Source organism: Hyperolius riggenbachi, chromosome 1 (genome assembly GCF_040937935.1).
Source record: "Hyperolius riggenbachi isolate aHypRig1 chromosome 1, aHypRig1.pri, whole genome shotgun sequence".
NCBI classification, from domain to species: domain Eukaryota; kingdom Metazoa; phylum Chordata; class Amphibia; order Anura; family Hyperoliidae; genus Hyperolius; species Hyperolius riggenbachi.
In genome coordinates, this window is record NC_090646.1 from 334,477,870 (window position 1) to 334,501,354 (window position 23,485).

Consider the following 23,485-nt stretch of genomic DNA (forward strand, 5'->3'; position numbering starts at 1 on the left):
TGAGGACCGCAATGTTAACCCCCCCCCCCTAAAGACCAGGCCATTTTTCACCAAATTGGCCACTGCAGCTTTAAGGGCTTGCTGCAGGGCCGCACAACTCAGCACACAAGTGATTCCCTTTCTGTTGGTGGGGTCTGATCCCCATGTTTTTTTTTTGTTTTTTTTTACAAATATTTTTTATTATTCATTTTTAAATAAAAGTACTCATTTTTTTATCCCTCTCACTCACCCTCACTCTCACTCCCCCCGTCAGCCTATCAACGCGATTGGCTGTGATAGGCTGCAGCCTATCACAGCGGATTGCTTTCCTGCCTCTGGGGGGACAGCCGAGTGACACTTTCCCCTGTACAGCGCTGCCTTAGATCGCAGTGCTGTACCAAGTAAATAGACGGCGGTTTCGCCGCTGGGAGACTGATGGTGGAGTGGAGCTCCGTCAATCATGCGGAGATACGCACGCATCAGCGTGCGCGATCTCCCGTAAATCCCCACCCCAGGACTTGACACCAATTGGCGTTAGGCGGTCCTGGGGCTGCTGCCGCGCTCACGCCCATTGGTGTGACACTGGTCGTTAAGAGGTTAAGGACAGAACCTTGATGATCATTGTGGTGGATTGGCTTTATTTGAGAATGCTACAACATTTTCAGAGAACTAAGACCCTCCATTTGATTTGGCAGTTTCCATTGCTGTTGGTTATGTTTAAGCTTTAAGTGCAAGGGTTAATAGTGATTTGTATTTGATTTGGCCACTTCCCTTTGTACCTTCCTTTTCCCTAGTTCTAACCTGTTGTGAGTGTTGCAGGTAACCCCACATACACACATACCGGCAGGGCCGGCTCTAGACTTTTTGCCGCCTGAGGCAAATTTTGAAAAAATTGCCGCCTCCTCCCCGCGTTGCAGGAAGTGACGTCAGTGGAGCACACGCTGGAGCGAGTAAGAGGTGAGTCATCCCCGCCCGTGCCTCTTACGAGTAGCGGCTGCTTTTTAACTATTTAAGGCTGGAGGGGAGCGCAGATCAGGGGACCCAGGCGAGGGAGCGGGGGGGGGGGGTCCGACCCCCCTCCCCGCCGCTAGGCCCAATAACCCCGTCCTGCCCGCTACCCCTCCAGCTCGGCGGGCGGCTCTCCGCACCCACGGACGGGCGGGTGCCACCCCTAGAAATGTGCCGCCTGAGGCAAAAGTTTCACCCGCCTCATGAGCGGGCCGGCCCTGCATTCTGGGGTAATTTGTGTCTTGGCTATGTGGATTAACTGCTTCTGTGGATTTCCACAAAATGTACACTTCAAGTAGAGTTGGAGGACAACTCATTGGTTTAGAAAACACTCCTTGAATGAAAATTAAACATTTGGTCAATAAAACATACTGTATATTATAGCTGTGCAAACTATCATAGCTGTACAAACTATTTTATTGTTAATTATCAATTAAAATTACCTTTGTACTTTAAGGAAACCTAAAGTAATTGAAAAAGAGCCAGTTTAACTTACCTGGAGCTTCTACCAACTCCCTGCAGCCACCCTGTGCCTGTGCCGTGACAAACCAATCCTACGGTCTCCCGCAGTGACCCACTTTTGGTTCTGGTGACTCAGCGAGTCAATGGCCACTGCAACTGCACGGCCCTGGCCTCGCGCTTTCTCCATCACGCTCCCATCGCCAGTAGCGTCCTGCGCATGTGCAGTATGAGAAAACCTTGTACAACAAATGTGCAGGCAATCGAGGTCGTGCATGACCAGGGCCGCACAGGTGCAGTGGCCATCAACTCACTCAGTCGCCGGAACAAAAAGTGGGTCTCTGCGGGGACTGGAAAATTGGTTTGTCATGGCGCGAGCAAAGGGCGGCTGCAGGGGGCCAGTAGAAGCCCCAGGTAAGTTATACTGGCTTTTTTCAATTACTTTAGGTTTCCTTTCAGTCCAAAGTGACTGCCTGTAGGTGGCACAAATTAATGTTCCTTACAACCATGGCATCAATATGCTATGTGTAGTCAGGATTTCCAAGAATTCCCAACTCCCATGATTTTAGTTGGCTAATTACTTTTTTCGTGATTAAAGCAGACATGGCCAAATCTCAGAAACCACATAACCAGTATACTTTGAAAATACAACTGGAATCCGACTTTTACATTTTTCTCTTTTAATTAGCAATGGAACTGGTTTTTAAAGATTCATACACATACTAGATTAAACTTGGTTTAGACAGAGCTAAAGACTGCCTCTGCAGAGAATCTTGAGTGTACGGCAGTCCCCAATCCTCCCCAATGTGTTGGCGAGAGATCCAGCCTGCTGGATCATCTTGGGCAAACACTGCCCAATTCTGTTGTTGTCCCTCCTTATCCCTCAGCCTTTTCTTCATACTTCACTCATCGTCCCTCTGCCCCCTGCAGGCTAGCAACATATCTGTAATACAGCATCAGGACCCAAACTGCCTCATGAGGGATTGAGTGTACCTAGATTAAGAGTTTCCATTGATTCATGAGCTGAACAGACCAGCTTCTGATTTCCGCATTATTATGTCTACCTGTTTATAAAAGGCTAAAGATTATTATTATCATTATTTTTATTTATAGAGCGCCAACATATTCTGTAGAGTTATACAATGTGCAAAACATACAACAATGGGGAGCATAGATACATTAGCAGTTCAACATACTGTACAATCAGGATGACCAGTGACACAAGTACAGATACATACAATTGATGTGTAGTTTGAAAAACACCAATACTGATAAATGTTAATTTAATAAATTGCACAGAAACAGAAAACAAAAGGGAACGGTCCCTGCTCCTGCAAGCTTACAATCTAGAGCAGGCATGGGCAAACTTGGACCTCCAGCTGTTAAGGAACTACAAATCCCACAATGCATTTGCCATTATGAGTTATGACTGTGGCTGTCAGACTCCTGCAATGCATTGTGGGACTTGTAGTTCCTCAACAGCTGGAGGGCCAAGTTTGCCCATGCCTGATATAGAGGGTAGTGGGGTTGAGACACTGGGTGAGTAGACAAAGGGGCAAGCAGATGAGGCAGTGAGTTTTAAATTCTAACTATAGTTAATAATAAGTTTGTCTGAATAGGTGTGTCTTGAGGATACATTTAAATAGATTTCCATGCTTGTAGCATGACAGATGGGCTGTGGGAGAGAGATCCAAAAGAGAGGTTACGCTCATGAGAAGTCCTGCATTCAAGAGTGAGAGGAGGTGACCAATATGGACAACAAGAGGGTCTTTTGGGAAGAGCAAAGGTTCCAGGATGCATGATATCTGGAAATTATTAAGGAAATGTATGGAGGAGCTATATAGACCTTTGTATGGTAGTGTTAGGAGTTTGAACTGGATCCTTTTGGTGATTGGTAGCCAATGGAGGGATTGACAGAGAGGGGATGCATCAAAGGAGCGGGAGGAAAGCTGGATGAGACAAGCAGCAGAATTCAGTAGGAACAGGAAAGGAGCCAGTCTGCTCTTTGGTAGACCACAGAGTAGGGTGTAAAGGTGGCCATTAATGGTACAAATACAAATTTTCATCACATATAATCTTTCAACGCAATATTTAAGATCGAATTGTACAGAAAAAAACGCAGTGTTTAGTGAAAATGGATGTGAAATGATTCTTTGGTCACTTGGAATTGTGTAAAAGTTGGATTATAAAATCGTATCTGTAGAGAGAAAATGCCCTAATCGACCTGTTTATGGGAACAATTGAGACATTTTCTGATTACTTTCGATCGTAAAAAGTGCATCAAAGGATCAAACCTGATGAAAAAATTGTACCATTAATGGGCACCTTTACAGTAATCAAGATGGGACATGATTAGACCTTTTACAAGCATTTCAGTAGCCTCTTGTATAAGGAAACGACTAATTCTGGAGATATTTTTGAGATGGAAGTAGAAAGAGGTTGTTAATGTATTAATATGTGGTTGAAATCAGAACTCAAACTCCATTGTTACCCCCAGACAGCAACCTTTAGGAGTTGAGATTAAAGGGGTATTTTCTACCTTAAAGGACTTGCGAGGCCAAAATCCTTAAAAAAGTCAAGTACCTGGAAGATGTTTAAATGCACGGAAGATGCCGTCCTCGCCCTCCATGCAGTTCCGCCGGGTCCCCTTCCTGAAAGCGCCCCCCGTGCCGATCGCGACCCCACAGGCCGGATCGGGCTCTCATGCCACTCCTAATATGGCCGCCGGAGCTGGCCGCGGCTGCGCAGTCCGCATTGCTCTAGGGCCAACCCTTCCGAACCACGCACTGTAGGGTCATATGATGACATATGATGACGCAAGTAAACAATGCAAGTACGGAAGTCTCTGAGGACTGCCGCTATAGGGGCTGAAGATGTTCCGATACTTTGTCAGCAGGGATCGCGCTGCTGCAGGGCTGACTGGGCTGGATTAAAAGATTAAAGAACAAAGCATTGTAGATGATAACAGCGGCTTTCCATATGCAGCTTAGAGTCATTGTGGATCGCGCTGCTGGGGCACCCTGGGAGGATAAAGATCAAAGGACAAGCAGAGTGGATTATAACAGCGGCTTCTCCTATGCCGCTTAGACATTGTGGATCATGCTGCTGCCGCTGCCACCCACTGCAGACTACCGCTGCTACTGTTGCCGTGCCACCCACTAGGAAACGAGCACCAAGGTAGGTTACATTCGTACTATAAGACGCAGTAACTTTTTTCCCCACTTTTGGGGGAGAAAAAGTGTGTCCTATAGTCCGAAAAATATGGTATGTAATATTCATTTGCAGCTACATCATGTGTCTATTTTAAATAATGTTAATTAGTTCAGGTTCCCTTTAAAGGACTTACGATGCAGAGGGTCTAAAAAAAGTTATGTACCTCATAGCAATTGCAGACCTCAGGGAAGACGATCAGCGGCTTCTTCTTCACTGTTGTGCTCTGTTATCTAAGTCCAGCCTCCATTGCAGTACCCGACCCTCCCCAGGGTTGCCTTATCTGATGGTCGCTCTGAATCACCGCTTTAAAAATCCATCGCCTACGCAGTTCGCCGAGCCGCTACAACGGCTGCGCAGGTTTACAGGCCTGTCTGCGGCCCGTCCTCTCTCCGAGCGCTCTGATCGACCAAACTAACAACTCTTCAACTGTTAAACTTTGTATTTCTTCCCTGCATTAAGAATGTTACTTCTCAGCCACACAGGAGCTTTATAGTCTCTAGTTATCAGTGACAGCTTCGTTTTACGAATGAAAGAAGGAAGTAAAGAAAGAAGGAAAGGAAGGAGAAGGAACACAGGTTAGTTCTAATATGTTTGTTGCGGTGCATGCAAATGCTTACCTCCTCTTGATACATGTCATTTTCTTCAGGGTCACTTTATAAATGAAAAAACATCAAGTTTGTGTTCTACCAATATAGTAGTGAAGACTTCAATGATTTGCACATTGGTGGCTTAATGGCCTGCTGCTATCTGTGCCTTGGTATTAGGAGTTTAGTAGATCTTTTGTGTCATAGACAGAAAAACGAACTTACTGTGGTCAGATTTTCTTCTGCTTCAGCTTCAAGTGTGAATTCCAATACTTCTCCCCCAGAATCCACTCTTCGATTTGGATGATTGAGAACTCTGTCCATAACTATAAAGCAAACACAAATATATCACCTTATATTGTTCAACGGGAGAGGCACTTATGATTTTTCCTAGGTCCCTATACAGTACATTTATAAAAACTTCATTAGGGTAAGGTAGACAAGAGTCAGGTCATTTGTTTATGAATAAAAAAACTGTGAAAAACAGCACACTTGCCATCAACAGTAGTTGTATTTGCATAGACAGCATACATTATTACATTTCTTCCAACAAATGGGGTGCTGAAAGAGAAAAAACTGATAGATCCTCCTTTTTCTGGAGTACATCAACTATGCTATTGCTTAAGCCACTCCTATTGCAGGAATAAACCATAGTATTATACAAATGTTAAAGTCATTTTTTTTTTTTTCATGTGAAGTAAAGACAAAACTTGAAGAGTTTTGTTAACCTGAAACAGGTAAAGTTCACTTCTTCAGGAGTAAATTATCAGCTTAAAGGACCCATAGATAACTACATGCAGCTGACATCATATCCACTGGACATCACCTGAGGATGCCAATCAAAACTGCATCTGGGGACCCGGTGAAATGGCGTCCATGATCAAGCTGTGGCGTGGGCACACTCAAGAGGTAGGAAGGGACAAAATCCAAATTCTTAGTCCTCCAGGTTGGACGTGGGCCTTAGGGTCAGTGGCCCTGCATCATACTGAATCTTTTTACTACGTACATTAGCACAGATAGAATCAGACAGCTCTTACAGTACAACAGGTACCGAGGAACAGAAGGATGATGGAAACAATTTTCCATTACACATCTGGTACAAGGAATGTACGGACTAAAATGGGAAAGAAGAAGACATCAAGACATCATGCAGAGTTTGAAAAACATGTAGTACAAAAAGCAGTTTTTTAAGACATGCACAAAACAGGAACAGGTGATATGGAGGGAAACCTTCTGCAGTTTAGTTGAATCCCAAAAATTATAATCACAGTATCACATGCCTTCAGCAAAAATGACTAAGCTGAGAACATTGAAAGACTCAGGGAGAAATGTGAGCAGCCATACTAACCATTAGAAATGGCCAGAACCTCCGATTTTCGGTTCGCGAACCGCGTTCGCGAACTTTCGCGAACCGCAATAGACTTCAATGGAGATGCAAACTTTGAAAACTAGAAAAAATTATGCTGGCCACAAAAGTGATGGAAACGATGTTTCAAGGGGTCTAACCCCTGGAGGGGGGCATGGCGGAATGGGATAGACGCCAAAAGTCCCGGGGAAAAATATGGATTTGACGCAGAGTAGCGTTTTAAGGGCAGAAATCACAGTGAATGCTAAGTTGCAGGCCTAAAGTGCTTTAAAACATCTTGCATCTTGCATCAGGGAGTGTAGTTAGAGTACTGCTTCACACTGACACACCAAACTCACTGTGTAATGCACCGCAAACAGCTGTTTGCGTAGTCACGGTCGTGCTGGACTGGTGCGCACCATGGCGAGAGTGCAGGCCATGACGGTTTTCAAGCCCATATAGTCGCCGGGCTGTGGTAGCTCAATGATAGAACAACAGTGACTGTCCAGCTGATCAAATCTGGTCTGTCCACAATAAAGAAACAACCTTATTATCTTTGGTGTGCCACCCCCCGAAAAACTCATATAGCCAGCGGTCATTGCTTCATTGTGATACGCAAGCCCCACAACAGGTAGGTATATGCAGTAATGAGGTGGGTTCACTGAACACAACAGGTAGGTATATGCAGTGATGAGGTGGGTTCACTGAACACAACAGGTAGGTATTTGCAGTGATAAGGTGGGTTCACTGAACACAACAGGTAGGTATATGCAGTAATGAGGTGGGTGCACTGAACACAACCGGTAGGTATATGCAGTGATGAGGTGAGTGCACTGAACACAACAGGTAGGTATATGCAGTACTGGGTATTACAATGTGCACCTGTCACACACACAGGTAGTCACTGAATGTGCTGGGCCTGGCTGGCAGTGGCACACACACAGTATGAATTACCAAGGCTGTCTATGCAACACAAGTGTCAGTGGGGCACACAAAATAAGAAAAATAGATCACAAGAACAAGATTAGCTCTAAAAAGAGCTGTTGTGGGGTGCTATTTTAGCAATAAGAATCAGCAAGTAGCAAGCTAACAAGCCTACAAGAGCCTAACTAATCTTTCCCTATGAGAGAGTCTGATGCAGCTGTCCCTTCTCTAATTAAAGCAGGCACACGAGTGAGTGTAATGGCCGGCGGAGCCTGCCTTTTATAAAGGGGGAGTGGCTCCAGGAGAGAGTGTAGCCTGATTGGCTACAATGTGCCTGCTGACTGTGATGTAGAGGGTCAAAGTTGACCCTAATGGCGTACTATGGGGGTCACCAAACTTTCGGAAAAGTTCACCTTAGATGGCGAACGCGAACCACCGGAAGTTTGCCAGGAACCGTTCGCCGGCGAACCGTTCGTGCAATCTCTACTAAGCATGTGCTGGTGTCACAGAAATGGGTATTGTCCCTATAGAGTGTGAGATTACTTAGGCTAGGTTTTCAGTGGTCAGTTGCATAATGCACTTGGTATAATGAGTGTGAACTGTAATGGAGATTGGATATAGATTTTAATTCAAAGCCTGCATGCAGCCAGTTAGAATAACAAGATAAGTTAGAACACAATACTTTAAACAGGTCCATAGTATTGCATGGGCAGTGAGTTGACACGCAGAATTATTCTTCAACACAACTGACCACTGTGAACTAGCCCTCAGTGTCATCAGTAGCAATGTAGATAATTTGAGTCAACTTTGCCATTTTTAAAGTGTATGTATTTGAAAAACAGTGTAGATGAAAGTTGATTGATAACAGTAAGTGTAGCAGGAAACATACAGCCTGATACACTAAAGGTGGTAAGGTTGCCGTACATAGGCAGCGCACTGCAATATCACTGGCATTAATGCCAGGGGAGCACTGCCTGTTAACCCATTAGCGCCATGAACGTTACCGGGTTAAAACAATTGTTACTATGGGAATGCTATAGTAATGTGCAACTTACATGTTACCAGAGCAGCATGCATGTTGTACCGGCAATGCACATGGTGCTAATGGGTTAATGGGTGGTGCTAACCCCGCATTCTTACCAGTAAAATTGTCATGCACTGCCTGTGCAAGGCTACTCCATTTAGTGCATCCGGGTCATGGTGAAACATAAGCAGAAATCTGGAAATTAACTGCTTACAAACCAGCCCAGTTGAAATCTATGTCCTGCTTGTGGCTGCAATCCTCGCCATGCGCTGCCGCCGTTCTGTCCCCGCCATCGTTAAGTGCTGTTTTACGGTAACAGCAGTCTCTGGCCCTTATGGAGGCAGAGACTGCTGGTACGGAAGTAGTTAAGATTGGTATGATGGCAAATGTAAACAAACAACAGAACTAAAGAATGTAGTGAGACACAAAAAAAGATAATTAAAGAGGATCAATAGCAAAAAGGTAGTCCTCGGTTAACGAACAAGATAGGGGCTGTAGGTTCGTTCTTGACCTTAATTTGTCCATAAGTCGAAACACTGTGCCATCCCTGTCCTCCTGTACCCTCAGTGCACTGCAGCAAAAAAAATTCTTTGTATTTTTCAACCACTTCAGGACCACAGGTTTTTACTCCTTCAGGACCAGAGCAATTTTCACATCACGATCCTCCCATTCATTCGCGATTGTGAGCGGTGGCGGTAAGTAAACAGTGCGCATATCTACGCCCCTGAACCTGAAGTTAAGTTTTGCGGGGCGTAGATATATGCGTAGCGAGGGTCTTTAAGTGGTTAAAATCAATTTTCTCAAAAACAACAAGGTCTTTTTTTATTTTTTTCTTATTTTTGCTTGTTCCCACAAAATCAAATTTCACATTTTCAGGTCCTATTGGGAGGTTGTTTGTAAGTCGGTGTTCATAAGTTAGGGACAATGTATACAGGCAAAGGAGAAAAAAAATATAATAGGCTCATTAGGAAGAATAAAACAGAAGTCGCTAACAAAAAGATCCGTGAGCTACAAGAATCCAGCACTAGTGATGGATGAACTTCTTGGGGTGCAGTTCACTGGCAGAATAGACGTTTTTGTTGAAGTGTTAGCTATCACATTTCCCATTTAAACCATGCAAGAGAAAACATGACACATGACATTAGACATGAATTATAAAGGAGAGTCTCCCCCCCCCCCCTTCGTTACCCCTCCCCCATGATGACTCCCAGTGCTATATAACAAATAAAGCCACTTTGCTTCCCACCTTTCCTATCCTTCACAAGTGAGGCCACCATTCTCCTACAACTAGTGTAGTTGCCCCTCTCCCCCACAGCAATGCTAAAATACTTTTCCACCATCCCCATTCTTCATTTTTCTTGAGGATTGGGAAAGAGTTATTCTGTAAACCTCCTTTGGTTCTTCCAATATTACAGCTGCACACCAGAGGTATAACACTACCAGAGGACCGGCCTTTGCAACCACAAAGGGCACCATTTTCCTACCCTCGCTCTGATACAGGAGGCCCTCTTTGGAGAATTCCCTGGTAACCTCCTATGAGAGCAATGTAGAGATGTTCAGATCCTCTTATCCTGCCTGCCTTGTGCTTCTGGAGGTTGCCTTCTACTTGTGTAAATCTGCAGAACTAGTACATTTAATATCCTGTCCACCTCCTTGTTCTCTGTTAGAATGGGCATACGCTTGAACTATGTTTATAACCCTACAATTCATTGGGAAACTGACACCCATACCCAGTGGAGTAGCTAAGGAGCTCTGGGCCCCAGTACAAGTTTTATATTGGGCCACCCAAGCACTCTATACATAACAATTAATATGGCGCACCAAAACTTGCCAAGGACAACCACGTTGACAGAGCTCCAAGAAGGGAATAGGGAACGGTTTATTAATTATCACTACTATTCTAAGCATCTATAGAAGTGATTATTACTAGCAAAGGACCAAATAAAGAGCTAATACTGCGGTTGAGAGCGGCCCCTTGGGGCCCCTCTGGCCTAAGTGCCCTGTTGCAGTCGCAACCTCTGCACCCCCTATTGCTACGCCACTGGCCATACCGTCTCTTTACCACACTGCTTCAAAAGATGTTTACCGGCTCCTCCTACTTGGGTAAAGGTTTAATTTTGCTCTCCGTTTCCCCTTTAGGAGTTCCTATCTTCTTTGTAAAAAAACAAAACAAAAAAACAGTCCCCGACTCACAAACAGCTTGAGTTACAATGTTTCATACAGATAAACAATGTTGTCTCCATGTACAAAATATTTAATACTGTTTATGTTGTTACATTGTTTTGTTGCTACACGTAACAGCATTATTTAACCACCACTTGAGGACCGCAGTGTTAAACCCCCCTAAAGACCAGGCCATTTTTCTCAAATCAGGTCACTGCAGCTTTAAGGCCTCACTGCAGGGCCGTCCAACTCAGCACACAAGTGAGCCCCCCCCCCTTTTATTTTCTCCCCACCAACAGAGCTTTCTGTTGGTGGGGTCTGATTGCTCCCCCAATGTTTATTTATTTTTGTGTTTTGCAAATATTTATTTTTTAAATAAAAATGTGTATTTTTTTATTTTTGTGGCTCTCCCTCCCTCCCCTCGCCAGCCAATCAGCGTGATCGGCTGTCATAGGCTTCAGCCTATGACAGCCGATCACTTCTCTGCCTCTCTAGGGGACAGCCGTGTCACACGGCTGTCCTCTGTACAACATTGTCTTAGGTTGCAGCACTGTACCTAGTAAATAGATGGCGGTTTCGCCGTCTAACAGTCTCCTAGCGGAAATCGCCGCTGGGAGACTGAAGGTGGCACGGAGCTCTGCCATCCAAGCAGGGATGCGCGCACATCGGCGCAAGATCGCCCCCACACCACGCCCCAAGGACCTTATGCCGATCAGCGATCAGCGTTAGGCCGTCCTGGGGCTGCCGCCGCGACCACTCCCATCAGCGTGACGCGGTCGGGAAGTAGTTAAACGATTGTCAGTAGTTTAAGACAAATTAAAAGCACATGGAAAACTCTCAAAAAACATTGTTTATACTTTATGTACAAATACAAGTAAATTCTTTATCTGTGTTGCCCTTTTTATACCACATTACTCGACTTACAAACAAATTCAACTTACAAACAACCTCCCAGGATGGAACCTGTTTGTAAATATCTTTACTATAAATAATCATTACTACTCACCTCAGTCCCGGGTGTCTGCAGGAGATTTCCACAAAACTTTTCATCAAGGTAAGAATGTTTTATGCTAGCGCTGAGGCTTGCTCTGGAAATTTGACAGTAGTTTGTGGAATAGTATACATACATTGATTGCAGCAGTGTTTTTTCATGCTCATTGTTTTGGAAGCGTTTGTACCTGACTCTCTACTATTTCATCAATTACCAAACTTTTGGCGGCCACATGTTGAATTGTGCACCACCCATATGGGGAGACACTCAGGTACCCTGAACAATATTCATACGCAAACTCCAAACCCGAGAGTCTTTATGTGCTTCAATATTTTATTTTACAGCCTGGAAAACGTTGTACAAAAACTGGTTCACACTACATCTAAAATTCTAAAACCAATGCTGATGCATGTGAGCTCTACTCCTTTCCCACTGTCCCCATCATGGTATAATACCGCATTGATCACCCAGCGTAAAGCCTATGCAAATCAACCGGTATATTCAATCATGTCTGGACATATGTGGGCCCTCCACCCGGTGCACACCAAGAGGCCTCCTCATTCACACTCTGGCCACAGTATACTGTATGCTATATGTAGGGACTTGTTGCTTCTTCTACTACTGAAAACCGGCCAGTCCTTTACTTTCTCCTAATTTCAATGGCCTATCAAGCCTGCATGACAATGGGGATATAGCCACTTTTTCAGTAGTAGAAGAAGCAACAAGTCCCTACATATAGCATACAGTATACTGTGGCTTTACGCTGGGTGATCAATGCGGTATTATACCATGATGGGACAGTGGGAAAGGAGTAGAGCTTACATGCATCAGCATTGGTTTTAGATGTAGTGTGAACCAGTTTTTGTACAACGTTTTCCAGGCTGTAAAATAAAATATTGAAGCACATGAAAACTCTCGGGTTTGGAGTTTGCGTATGAATCTCTACTATTTCAGTCCATAAGTTGTTTTGAAGATTTACATTTGTCAGGGTATTCTTTAAAGGGACACTGAGCAGATGCCGTGGGTATGCATATAAGCATGTCCACAGCTATTTGCTAAAGAGGAGACACTCACCAGCCCCTCATGTAAGCGCTCCTGCTCCCGGGCTGTCTGCTATCAATTACATTTCATCCAGCAACTCTGACATAAAGTCGTGCTGTGACCCAGAATAGGAACCCTGTGGGTCCTCTCTGCGCATGTGTAGACTTCCTTGCTTTGTCCTCCCCTCTGCATGTGAACCCCAATATGACGCGCAACAGAGGGAGGGAGAAGAAGCCAGGAAGCCTATGCATGGACAGAGAGGACACACAGGCTTCCTATTCTTTGTCACAGCGCGACTTTATGTCAGAGTCGCCGGATCCAATGTAATTGAAAGTAGACAGCCCGGGAGCAGGATCGCTTACATAAGGGGCCGGTGAGTGGCTCCTCTTTACCATATAGTTTATATGCATACCCATGGCGTCTGCTCAGGGTCCCTTTAAACTTTCATAGTTACATAGTTGGTTGAAAAAAAATATCCGTCCATCAAGTCCAACCAGAAAAAAAAATTAAAAGCACCATCCTGAACCTGCACATATCCCAGTTGATCCAGAGGAAGGCGAAAAACCTTACAAGGTCTCGGCCAATTAGCCTTAAAAGGGAAAAATTCCTTCCCAACTCCAGGTGGCAGTCAGATAAATCCCTGGATCAACTCTCCTGGGAATTGCCTAATAATTATAGTCGTGGATGCCCTTCAATGCAAGGAACGCATCCAAGCCCGCTTTAAATGCAGAGTTTGCCATAACTACTTCCGGAGGTAAGATATTCATATTTTAACCACTCTCACTGTGAAGGACCCCTTTCTAAATAGATGGCAAAAACTTTTTTCCTCCACCCGCAAATCATGTCCCCTCGTCCATTGTACAACCCTAGGGACAAAAAGCTCATCTGACAAGCTTTTGTATTGCCCTCTGATGTATTTATATATGTTAATCAGGTCACCTTTTAGTCGCCTTTTTTCCAAGCTGAATAAGCCCAGTTTGTCAAACCTTTCTTGGTAAGCGAGCTCTTCCATCCCTCTGATTAATTTAGTTGCCCTTCTTTGTACCCGTTCCAGAAGGGAAATGTCCTTTCTATAGTGTGGTGCCCAAAACTGTATTCCATACTCCAGATGTGGCCTCACAAGTGATTTATACACAGGGAGTAGTATACTAGCATCTCAAGATATTATTTCCCTTTTTATGCATCCCAGAATTTTATTTGCTTTAGCTACCGCTGCTTGGCCTTGTATACAATTACCTAACTTGTTATCAACCAGTATTCATAAGTCCTTCTCCAAGTCTGACATTCCCAGCTGTATGCCAAATGGCCTTTTGTTAATGTTACAAATAGTTTTAATACCTCGTAATGCCACTGAGGCTCTGCAGTGCGTAAGCTAATTTCCAGCATTTTGCAAATGGCCTATTCCATTACTTAGATGGTTTTGCCATTGTTTACCTGAATGACAATCAGTGACAATGTTCCCACATGGTTCTGCAGTGCATCTGTGACCATAGACTATGCCAGATCTCAAAAGTGATGGTGGCCATAAACTCTAATAAGGTGTCAACCATTCTTGACTGGCCGCCTCCATCCTGAAATAATTTTTTTTTTTTTTGCAAATACATTAGGGACATTTCTAAAACCAATCTGCATATCACTTCTCACCAAAAAGAACATCAGGTTTTGTTGGTCCGAGGCTGCTCAAGATGCTTTGTAAGCACTAGACTACTTCTGTTCTGATACTGATGTATCTCAATTTCACTCTCCCTTACGTTCTGGAAGTGGATGTTTTCTGCTGTAGGAGCAGCTCTTTTTTAAAGTGGTCTGAAACTATGACATAACATGCCATTAAAATGTGTTTCCCTACTGTTAATTACCAATACAGTTACCATATTTGCTTTTGTGCACAAGTAATATTGTCCATTTACAAATTACAAATTCCCAAACTCTATCTGCTCTGAAAGTTGCCATTGCGTTTTATTCAAGCTGTGTTCTATTATATATTAAAATCTTCTAGTGAGCTGTTCTGAACTGTGTGCATGCTTGAAGCACAGAGAGCTCATTTTCAGTTATTATATACAATGTAACAACTGAGGAATGTAAACAAAAGATAATATTATCTCCTCTTTGGATGCTGATCTTAAGCTGAAGGAGCTTTCCAGTGCAGAGCAAAGTGCTGTGTTTAACTGTTTGAATGCTGTTCTGCTAGAATTTTTTTTAGATAGTAGGTTTAAAGCTGTACAGAATCTTTTAGAGCAAGAGTTGCAGACCACTTTAAAGTATACCTGACCCAAGGCAAGTCTACCTAAGGTAAGCACTGAGGTATGTTCATGCTGAATGCACATACCTCATGTGTTGTCCACTCTTCTCCACATCCTCCAAATCCTGTAATTACTTCTTGAAAATGTTGGCTTTAAAGGACCACTATCGTGAAGATCGTAAAATTTTAAATACATGAAAACACATTTAAATAAGAAGTACATTTCTTCCAGAGTAAAATGAGCCCTCAATTACGATTCTCCTATGTTGCTGTCACTTACAGTAGGTAGTTGTCACAGTCTTACCTCCGGGATCCAGCGATGTCACCATCTCTGCCGGGAGTCCGCCACATCCTGGCACTTATGGGATTGCGCGCAGGATAATTCAGGCGTCCCTAGCAACAGGGATATACGTACGCAGCCTGGGAAGGGAAAGGGGTGGATTCATCAGATAAAGCGTCCGTCCTATACACTTAGAAAGCAAAGAATCTAGTGTGAGCTGACTTCCCTAATCAGCTGACACTCAGGCAGGGATTGCTGCATTGTGAATGGATGTGGGAGTGTGTGGCCGGCCACTGATTGGTGAGTGGTCAGTATTTAAGTCTGCCTGTGATCTGTGCTCATTGCCCGTTATAGCTTTAGCTTGCTACTGCTGGGTGCTCTGTTGTGCGTATTTTGTGATTGCCTGGATTCTGACCTTAGCTTGCCTTCTGACCATTCTTGCCTGCCGCCTGCACTGACCTCTGCCTGTTTCCTGGATTACTCTTGATTGCTGCCTGGACCGACCTTTGCCTGTTACTGACCTGATTTTGCCTAGCCCTTGTGTACCGCGATAATTCTGATCTACTGTGTATGACCGTGGACTGTTTATTGGACTTGAGTTTTGCTTTCTATGTGTTCTGGTGGTTTATTTCTCATGCCTTGTTCAGCTCCAACGCCGTGCACCCTTAACTACTTGAGGACCGCTGTTTTAAACTCCCCTAAAAACCAGACCTAAATCGCCCCACCAGGGGCTGAGATATCTTCCTGCGCGGCATAGCCTGAGCTCAGCTCGGGCTTACCGCCAGGAAGGTTAAGGCCTCACTGCAGGGCTGCACAACACAGCACACAAGTGATCCCCCCCTCCCTTTTCACCCAACCAATAGAGCTTTATGTTGGTGGGATCTGATCGCTCCCCCTATGTTTATTTTTTTTAATAAAAATATTTATTTCATTATTTTCTAAATAAATTTGACCTTTTTTTACATTTATTCCCCAGCCCTCCCTCCCTTCCCCCGCCAGCCAATCAGCGTGATCAACTGTCATAGGCTTCAGCCTATGACAGCCGATCACTATCCTGTCTCCCAGGGGGACAGCCGTGTAACACGGCTGTCCCCAGTACAGTGCTGCCGTGGATCGCAGCGCTGTACAAGCTAATTAGATGGTGGTTTCACCGTCTAACAGTCTCCTAGCGGCGATCGCTGCTGGTAGGTTGAAGGTGGAGCAGAGCTCCGCCCACCAAGCTAAGATGCGTGTGCATCAGCGCGCCTGATCTCCTGCAAAACAGGCCCCAAGCATCTCTTCATGGGGGATTCTCAGCATGGCCTTTATTTTTTTAAAGACTTTATATGAAAAGGATTTATACAGAGATGCTGGCCAGCCTCTCTGCTCACACCACACATTTTTGGCAGTTGGACGGAGCAACTGTGCTTTTCAAAATAAAGAAACCTGATAGAATCCCCCATGAGGAGATGGTCTTCTCCAAAACCTGTTGGTTCAGTCAGATTTATACTACTGTAAGGCCTGACGGATCACCACTCACAGTTCAGCCCCCATTCCCCAATCTCCACCACCGTCTTCACCTTATGTGGTAGGTCTCCGCTTGAACGGGAGGTGAGAGACAACACCTACCCGACTTTGGTTACACCCAGGCCTTTAACCTCTTGCTGACCGCGTCACACTGACGGACATGGACGCGGCGGCAGCCCCAGGACCGCCTAACGCCGATTGGCGTAAGGTCCTTGGGGCCTGTTTTGCAGTAGATCGCGCACGCTGATGCGGATCTGTCAGATTTCTACTACCTATTGTAAGTAACAGCAACATAGAGAAAAGTAATTTATGGCTCATTGTACTCTGGAAGAAATGTACTTCTTATTTGAATGTGTTTACAGGTAATATACATTTTACGATTTTCGTGATAGTAGTCCTTTAAGCCAAAGCAAAAGTTTCAGATATGAGGAAGCAGGCTTGCCACAACTTTCATCCTCTCAAATATATCACTCTTGCATTGTGGTCTGCAGGTACTTATTAGCTTGCTGTTCCATATCAATATCCCCCAACTAGGTCAAACTGTACTCAGAAGTAGAAAAGGCGTCAATAGTGTTTCACTTTAACCTATAAATATAGATACATTCCTAGGATAATCTTAAATACTAAAGCAAAATAATTGATGAAAGAATGTAAAAATGTTGACTGAACCTGTTTAACTGGCTTCTTCTACTACCCTGAGTTACATTATCAGTGTAACTGTGTGAAAGGTGTGTCTCTACAAAAGCAGGCAAGGAGCGGTCTGACTTTCTTTAGACCCCTTGCCAGCTAAATATTCTTGATACTTGTTGCAGGCAAGGCTGCTTTCCATACATCCTGTTTATATCATGTGATACATATATAATTATAAAGGGGGATATTTAGGAGCTGTAAATTAACTGTTATCAAGTTAGGAAAGAGGTTCTATTATCTAAGTATTTTACTGGGTAATAGTTTAAGATCAGGGTGTATTATAATCATGAAAGGAGTTCAAAGGAACACAGGAATCCTTTTCACCCCCCCCCCCCCCCCCCCAGGCCATACCAGTTCACCACATCACCAGACAGTGGATATCGATAGTCACAGGAGCTGAGTGATATAGTGAAAAGTGGCACTCACAAACCTGGGTTGCCTCAATGCAATAACGGTCATCACAAAATTAATTAAAATGGCTATATGATGTATACTATAAAATAATGATATAAAAGAAGTAGACACTAGGAGAAATATCTGAATAGTTAAAAAAAATAATTCAAAATGGATGGTAAGTGTTGACCTTACCTCCAAAAAAGGCACATCCAGTTATTCACAAAATGATTACCTTTTTTAACAACATAGCCAAACGATGATCTTTATTACTCACTAGACAAGGTGTTTTGTGCGCTTCACTCATTTCCTCAGGTCAATAACACTTCAGCCAATCAGAAGGCTATTGTTAGAATTATATTTTCACAGATAACTCATGAATAGGACTTTTTGGTTTCAATGGTAAGTGTAATTTTGCAAAAGGCAAACACAGCATACCAGCATATAAACCATATCCCATTTGTGGTAAAAGGTGGTGTCAGGACTTGGATTTGAGACTGCTTAACTAGCTTTAGACCAAAATAACTTGGCAAGAAATTTAGCAGGAAAATGTCAGTAAACTGAGCCTCAAAATAAAGTGGGTCATGCAGGAAAACAGCAAACTTAAAGGGGGACTATGGGAAAAATTATGCTGTTCCATTACACCCACCATCAGTTATTTAATATGAACAGCATAAATGTCACCATAAAACTTATGTTAAAAAATAGCTCCTAAGACCAAATCTACTCTCCTACACAGCTGAGCTGCAACATTTAATCAGCTCTTCCTAATAAGAAAGCGGCTCACACAGAGCCTTGCTGTTGCTTTTCACATGTAACTAGCTAAGTAATTAAATACACAGGCTGCTAATTAGTTACTTACTTAGCTTGTTACATTATGGCTACATGTGAAAAGAAATTGCTCCATTGATCGAGCGGGAGATCACATCGTGTGTACCCAGCATTAGGAGCTATTTTTTTTTTAACACAAGCTCTATGGTGAAATGTATGCTGTCCATATTAAATAGCTGATGGTGGGGATAATGGAAAAGCATACATTTTGCTATAGAGCCCCTTTAACACCACAAGCTTATCTTACATAAAATAGCTAACTGCTTCCAGGTTTCAGCAGCAGATTATTATTATTATTATTTATTGTATTTATAAAGAGCCAACATATAATGCAGTGCTGGACAATAAATATATACAATGATACAAGGATGACAGACGTAACACGGTTATACAACATAGAACAAAGTTATACAAGGCAAACGGTGGAAGATACATGATCATGCGATATGGGCTGATTAGGTAGACCCAGTAATACAAGTACGAGGCTGTCATAGGAAAGGAGCACATGATCCTGTAGATTACACTAGGTAAGGGAGAACCCTGCCAGAGGCTTACAATCTAATGCTGGGAATACACAATGCAACTACTTGTTATCAATCGAGCCGCTGATGGCTCGATTGATAATATCCGACAGGTCCAATCACGCAGCGGGTCAATACCGCGCTCGATCCCCGCGGGCGGACAATAGCGGGGAATCGAGTGGAAGAAAAGGAAGCGCCCTCGGAGACGAGCGGGAATCGATCCGGGCGGCGGCGGGGACGAGTGGGGACGCGGGAGTCGATCCGGCAGCTCGAGCCGTGTATTCCCAGCATAAGGGGGGGATGTCATGCCTCCTTGAGCTGAAGCTCACAAACATTACTATATATAAATAGGACATGTTTAATGCTGGCCATGCAGTCATATTTATGGTGCAGGAAGAAAATAATCAATATCTATCTGTTATTTATTATTTATCTGGTTTACTATGTATTAAACAGCAGAAATCTGATCTAATATCAGTTGCTATGCTGGCATCACTAGCTCAATGCAGGGCAGAGCAAAGTGACATCTGTACACCACACACATCCCCTGAGGGTCCTTTTAGGGCCCGTTTACACTATGTAGTGATGCGAGTGAGGCTACCTAGCCGCATCGCATCACTTCTGCTGCCGTTTGCATAATTTCCGGATGGGGAGATGCGGAAGTGTATGGAGGTGACAGCGGGAGGATGCTGCAGATTCTCGGATCGCTCCGCACGCAATGTACACAATGGAAACTGTTCCATTGCCGTGCATTGGTTAAAGGACACCCGCTATGTAGCCGCATCGCACTGCATGTAATGCAAACAGGCCCTTACACTTAAAGAGAACGTGTACTGAGTAAAATTATTTAAAATAAACACATGAGGTAACTTCAAATGAACATTACATAGTTACCTTGCCATCAGTTCCTCTCAGAAGCTCACCATTTTCTACTTACAGTGATCCCTTCCAGTTCTGACAACATTTTGTCAGAACTAAAATATATCAGTTGTTGTAAGTTACAGCTGAGAGGAGAACTGATGTGTCCATGTTTCCCTATGGCTCAAGTGGGAGATGTTACAGTTTAACTGTGTGCTGACCAGAAAGCTGTCTCAAACTTAATTTACCTGGGGGGCCGCAGGAGGCAAAGTCAGGATGAGGCTGGGCCGCATAAGGAATTTCACAATCGTGGCGCATCGCCGCCTCTGCCCGCCCCTCTCACTCTTCCTTCACAGAGAGGGGCGGGGACAGGCGGCGATCCGTGCGGCGATTGACGTCAGGAGGGGCAGAGCTGAAGCTGAAAGCTCTGCCCCTTCCAGGAAATGCCGGCGGATTGCCCCCCGGGTGATTTGGGGGCTCTGTAGCCCTCGTTTAGCAGCGGGGATGCGGCAGATTACTTGGGAGCACTGAAGCGAACTATAAGGATGCTTTTGCCGGCGAGGGCCACAAAATATTGTATCGAGGGCCGCAAAAGGCCCGCGGGCCGCGAGTTTGAGACTCCTGGTGTAATGGCTATTTTCAAAATGGAGGACGGAGAATTCTATTGATCACAGTGGACAAACAGGACGCAGGAGAGGAAAAAGAGATTGAGGAGTAGTCTACACAGGAGGTAAGTATGACTTGTGTATGTTTATTTTGACTTTTAATTGTCAGTTCAGGTTTTCTTTAACCACCCTGGCGTTCTATTAAGATCGCCAGGGCGGCTGCGGGAGGGTTTTTTTTTAAATAAAAAAAAAACTATTGAAACATGAAAGCCCACTAGATGGCGCTCCGGAGGCGTTCTTCCGATCGCCTCCGGCAGCCAGAAGTAACACGGAAGGCCGCAATGAGCAGCCTTCCGTGTTTGGCTTCTCCTGTCGCCATGGCGACGAGCGGAGTGACGTCATGGACGTCAGCCGACGTCCTGACGTCAGCCGCCTCCGATCCAGCCCTTAGCGCTGGCCAGAACTATTTGTTCCGGCTGCGCAGGGCTCAGGCGGCTGGGGGGACCCTCTTTCGCCGCTGCTCGCGGCCGGTCGCCGCAGAGCGGCGGCGATCGGGCAGCACACGCGGCTGGCAAAGTGCCGGCTGCGTGTGCTGCTTTTTATTTGAACAAAATCGGCCCAGCAGGGCCTGAGCGGCAGCCATCGGCGGTGATGGACGAGCTGAGCTCGTCCATACCGCTAAGATGGTTAATCAATCGTTCTCAGTTATAACTGAAAGGACAACTGATTTTTTAAAGTAATGTCCATCTTTTGCTTTGGCTCAGTTTACACTATACACGTTTTAACTGAAAGCTTTTTATGAATTATTATTATTTTAGTATTTATATAGCGCCGACATATTACGCAGCGCTGTACAATGTATATATATATATATCTTGTCACTAACTGTCCCTCAAAGGAGCTCACAATCTAATCCCTACCATTTTGCCATATGTCTATATTATGTAGTGTAAGTACTGTAGTCTAGGGCCAATTTTTTAGGGGGAGCCAATTAACCTATCCGTATGTTTTTGGAATGTGGGAGGAAACCGGAGTGCCCGGAGGAAACCCACGCAGACACGGAGAGAACATACAAACTCTTTGCAGATAGTGCCCTGGCTGGGAGTCGAACCAGGGACTCAGCGCTGCAAGGCGAGAGAGCTAACCACTACGCCACCGTGCTGCCCAAGTGAATGCACTGGTATGGTAAAAAAACCGCAATGAATACCAACACAATAAGGGCTTGATTCAGTAAACGGTGCTAAAGACTTTAGGCGTGTTAACCAGGGTGCTAAGTAGGTTAGCACCGTTTCTAAAATCTGATCGCGCTCAAAGTCCCGCGCGCAAAAGTTTGCTAAGTCCGGTGCGCGCGAAACGCCGCATAGACTTGAATGGGCACTTCGCGCACACCGCGCTGCACGCAGTGCTGTGCACGCGCAAAACTTTACGCGCGGGTCTTTGCGCGCGACCTGAGTTTAACACGCCCAAACTGAGTTTAGGCGTGATAATGGCCTTTTCAGAAGCATGCTAACAGTTAGCACTGCTTACTGAATCAAGCCCTTAGTGTAAAAAGGCCTCTTTTTTACTGAAATACTTGAGTTATGCTGTCTTGTTTTTTGTTCTTTAGGCTTTTATGCTACTGTTTGGGCCTACCCTTTTGGTTCAATAAAGATTAGCTGAAATTATCAAAAAAAAAAAAAAAGGCCCTTAGGAAGAAACAGCCTTTGATTGATAAAATAACTGGAAAATCGATTTAGATTTGTTTAGCTTTTAATAGACTTAACCTTAGAATGGAATAGTGTGTATGGGTACTTTAACACAACTGATATAGGATGTATTGTAGTCAAAGGTTCAGCAAAATAGCCGGGCAATCAGTTTTATCAGCAGGAGATTATGTGCCATATATTAACCAGTTCAGGACCATAGGCTTACACCCCCCTAGTGACTGGGCTATTTTTTACAATTTAGTGCAATTCAGCTTTAAAAGCTTGCTGTAGAGCTATACCATGCAGCATGCAAATGAATCCCCACCCCCCCTTTTCTGCCCACACCAACAGAGATTTCTGCTGGTGGGCTCTGATCGCTCCTGCAGTGTTAATTTTTTTTTTTTTTTTTTATAAATTTCCCTAATTTTTATTTATTCCCCCCCCCCCCCCCTTTCCCCCACCAGCCAATAACAGCCACTCTGAGTTTTAGCATGCGGAGCCAATGAAATGACCATTTCCCCATTTCCCATGCAGAGTAGGACAGCGACTACAGAGGGTATTTTACCCGCTTCACTGCCAGGTCTACTCTGTGCTACAACCAGCTATTCACTCTTCCCCATTCCAGGTACGCACACGCATTGTGCACATGACATAGAGGACTAGGACAGAGCAATGACTGAATAGGGTAATGGTTAATAGGAAAGCTGGGTCCAAATCTCGGCTCTTCCAATTTCAGTAAGCCACCACCTATTCAGTAAGGCGTTCTTGGATGAGACTCCCTAACACTGCTACTGCCTACTAAGTGATCTCTAGTGGCTGCAAGCACTTTGGGTCTGACAAGAGAAAAGCGCTATTCAAATACTGAAATTGTTGTTGTTATTATTATTATTATAGAAGATACGTGAGTGGGCAGCTAATAATAAGATGAGAACCAGCACTGGAGCCGGTTTATATACTTAACCCGCTCTCACTGCAACACTTTGCAAGTATACAGTGGAATGGCCATCTCAGTCCCCAGACCTGAATATAAATGAAAGTCTGCGGTGTGAGTTAAAGAGAGCTGTCCATGCTCAGAAGCCATCAAACCTGAATGAACTAGAGATGTTTTGTAAAGAGGAATGGTCCAAAATACGTTCAACCAGAATC

The 23,485-nt window shown here is 44.4% G+C and overlaps 1 protein-coding gene across 2 annotated transcripts in view; it reads right to left on the reverse strand.

Moving 5' to 3' along the window:
• LOC137510705 (protein mono-ADP-ribosyltransferase PARP14-like) overlaps nt 1-23,485 on the reverse strand; it is a 179,156-nt gene that overhangs the window by 126,004 nt on the left and 29,667 nt on the right. For both annotated transcript variants that reach the window (XM_068233925.1, XM_068233926.1), the window contains exon 3: nt 5,469-5,569. In XM_068233925.1, the coding sequence (XP_068090026.1) occupies nt 5,469-5,569 (101 nt within the window). The remainder of the gene's footprint in view (nt 1-5,468; nt 5,570-23,485) is intronic.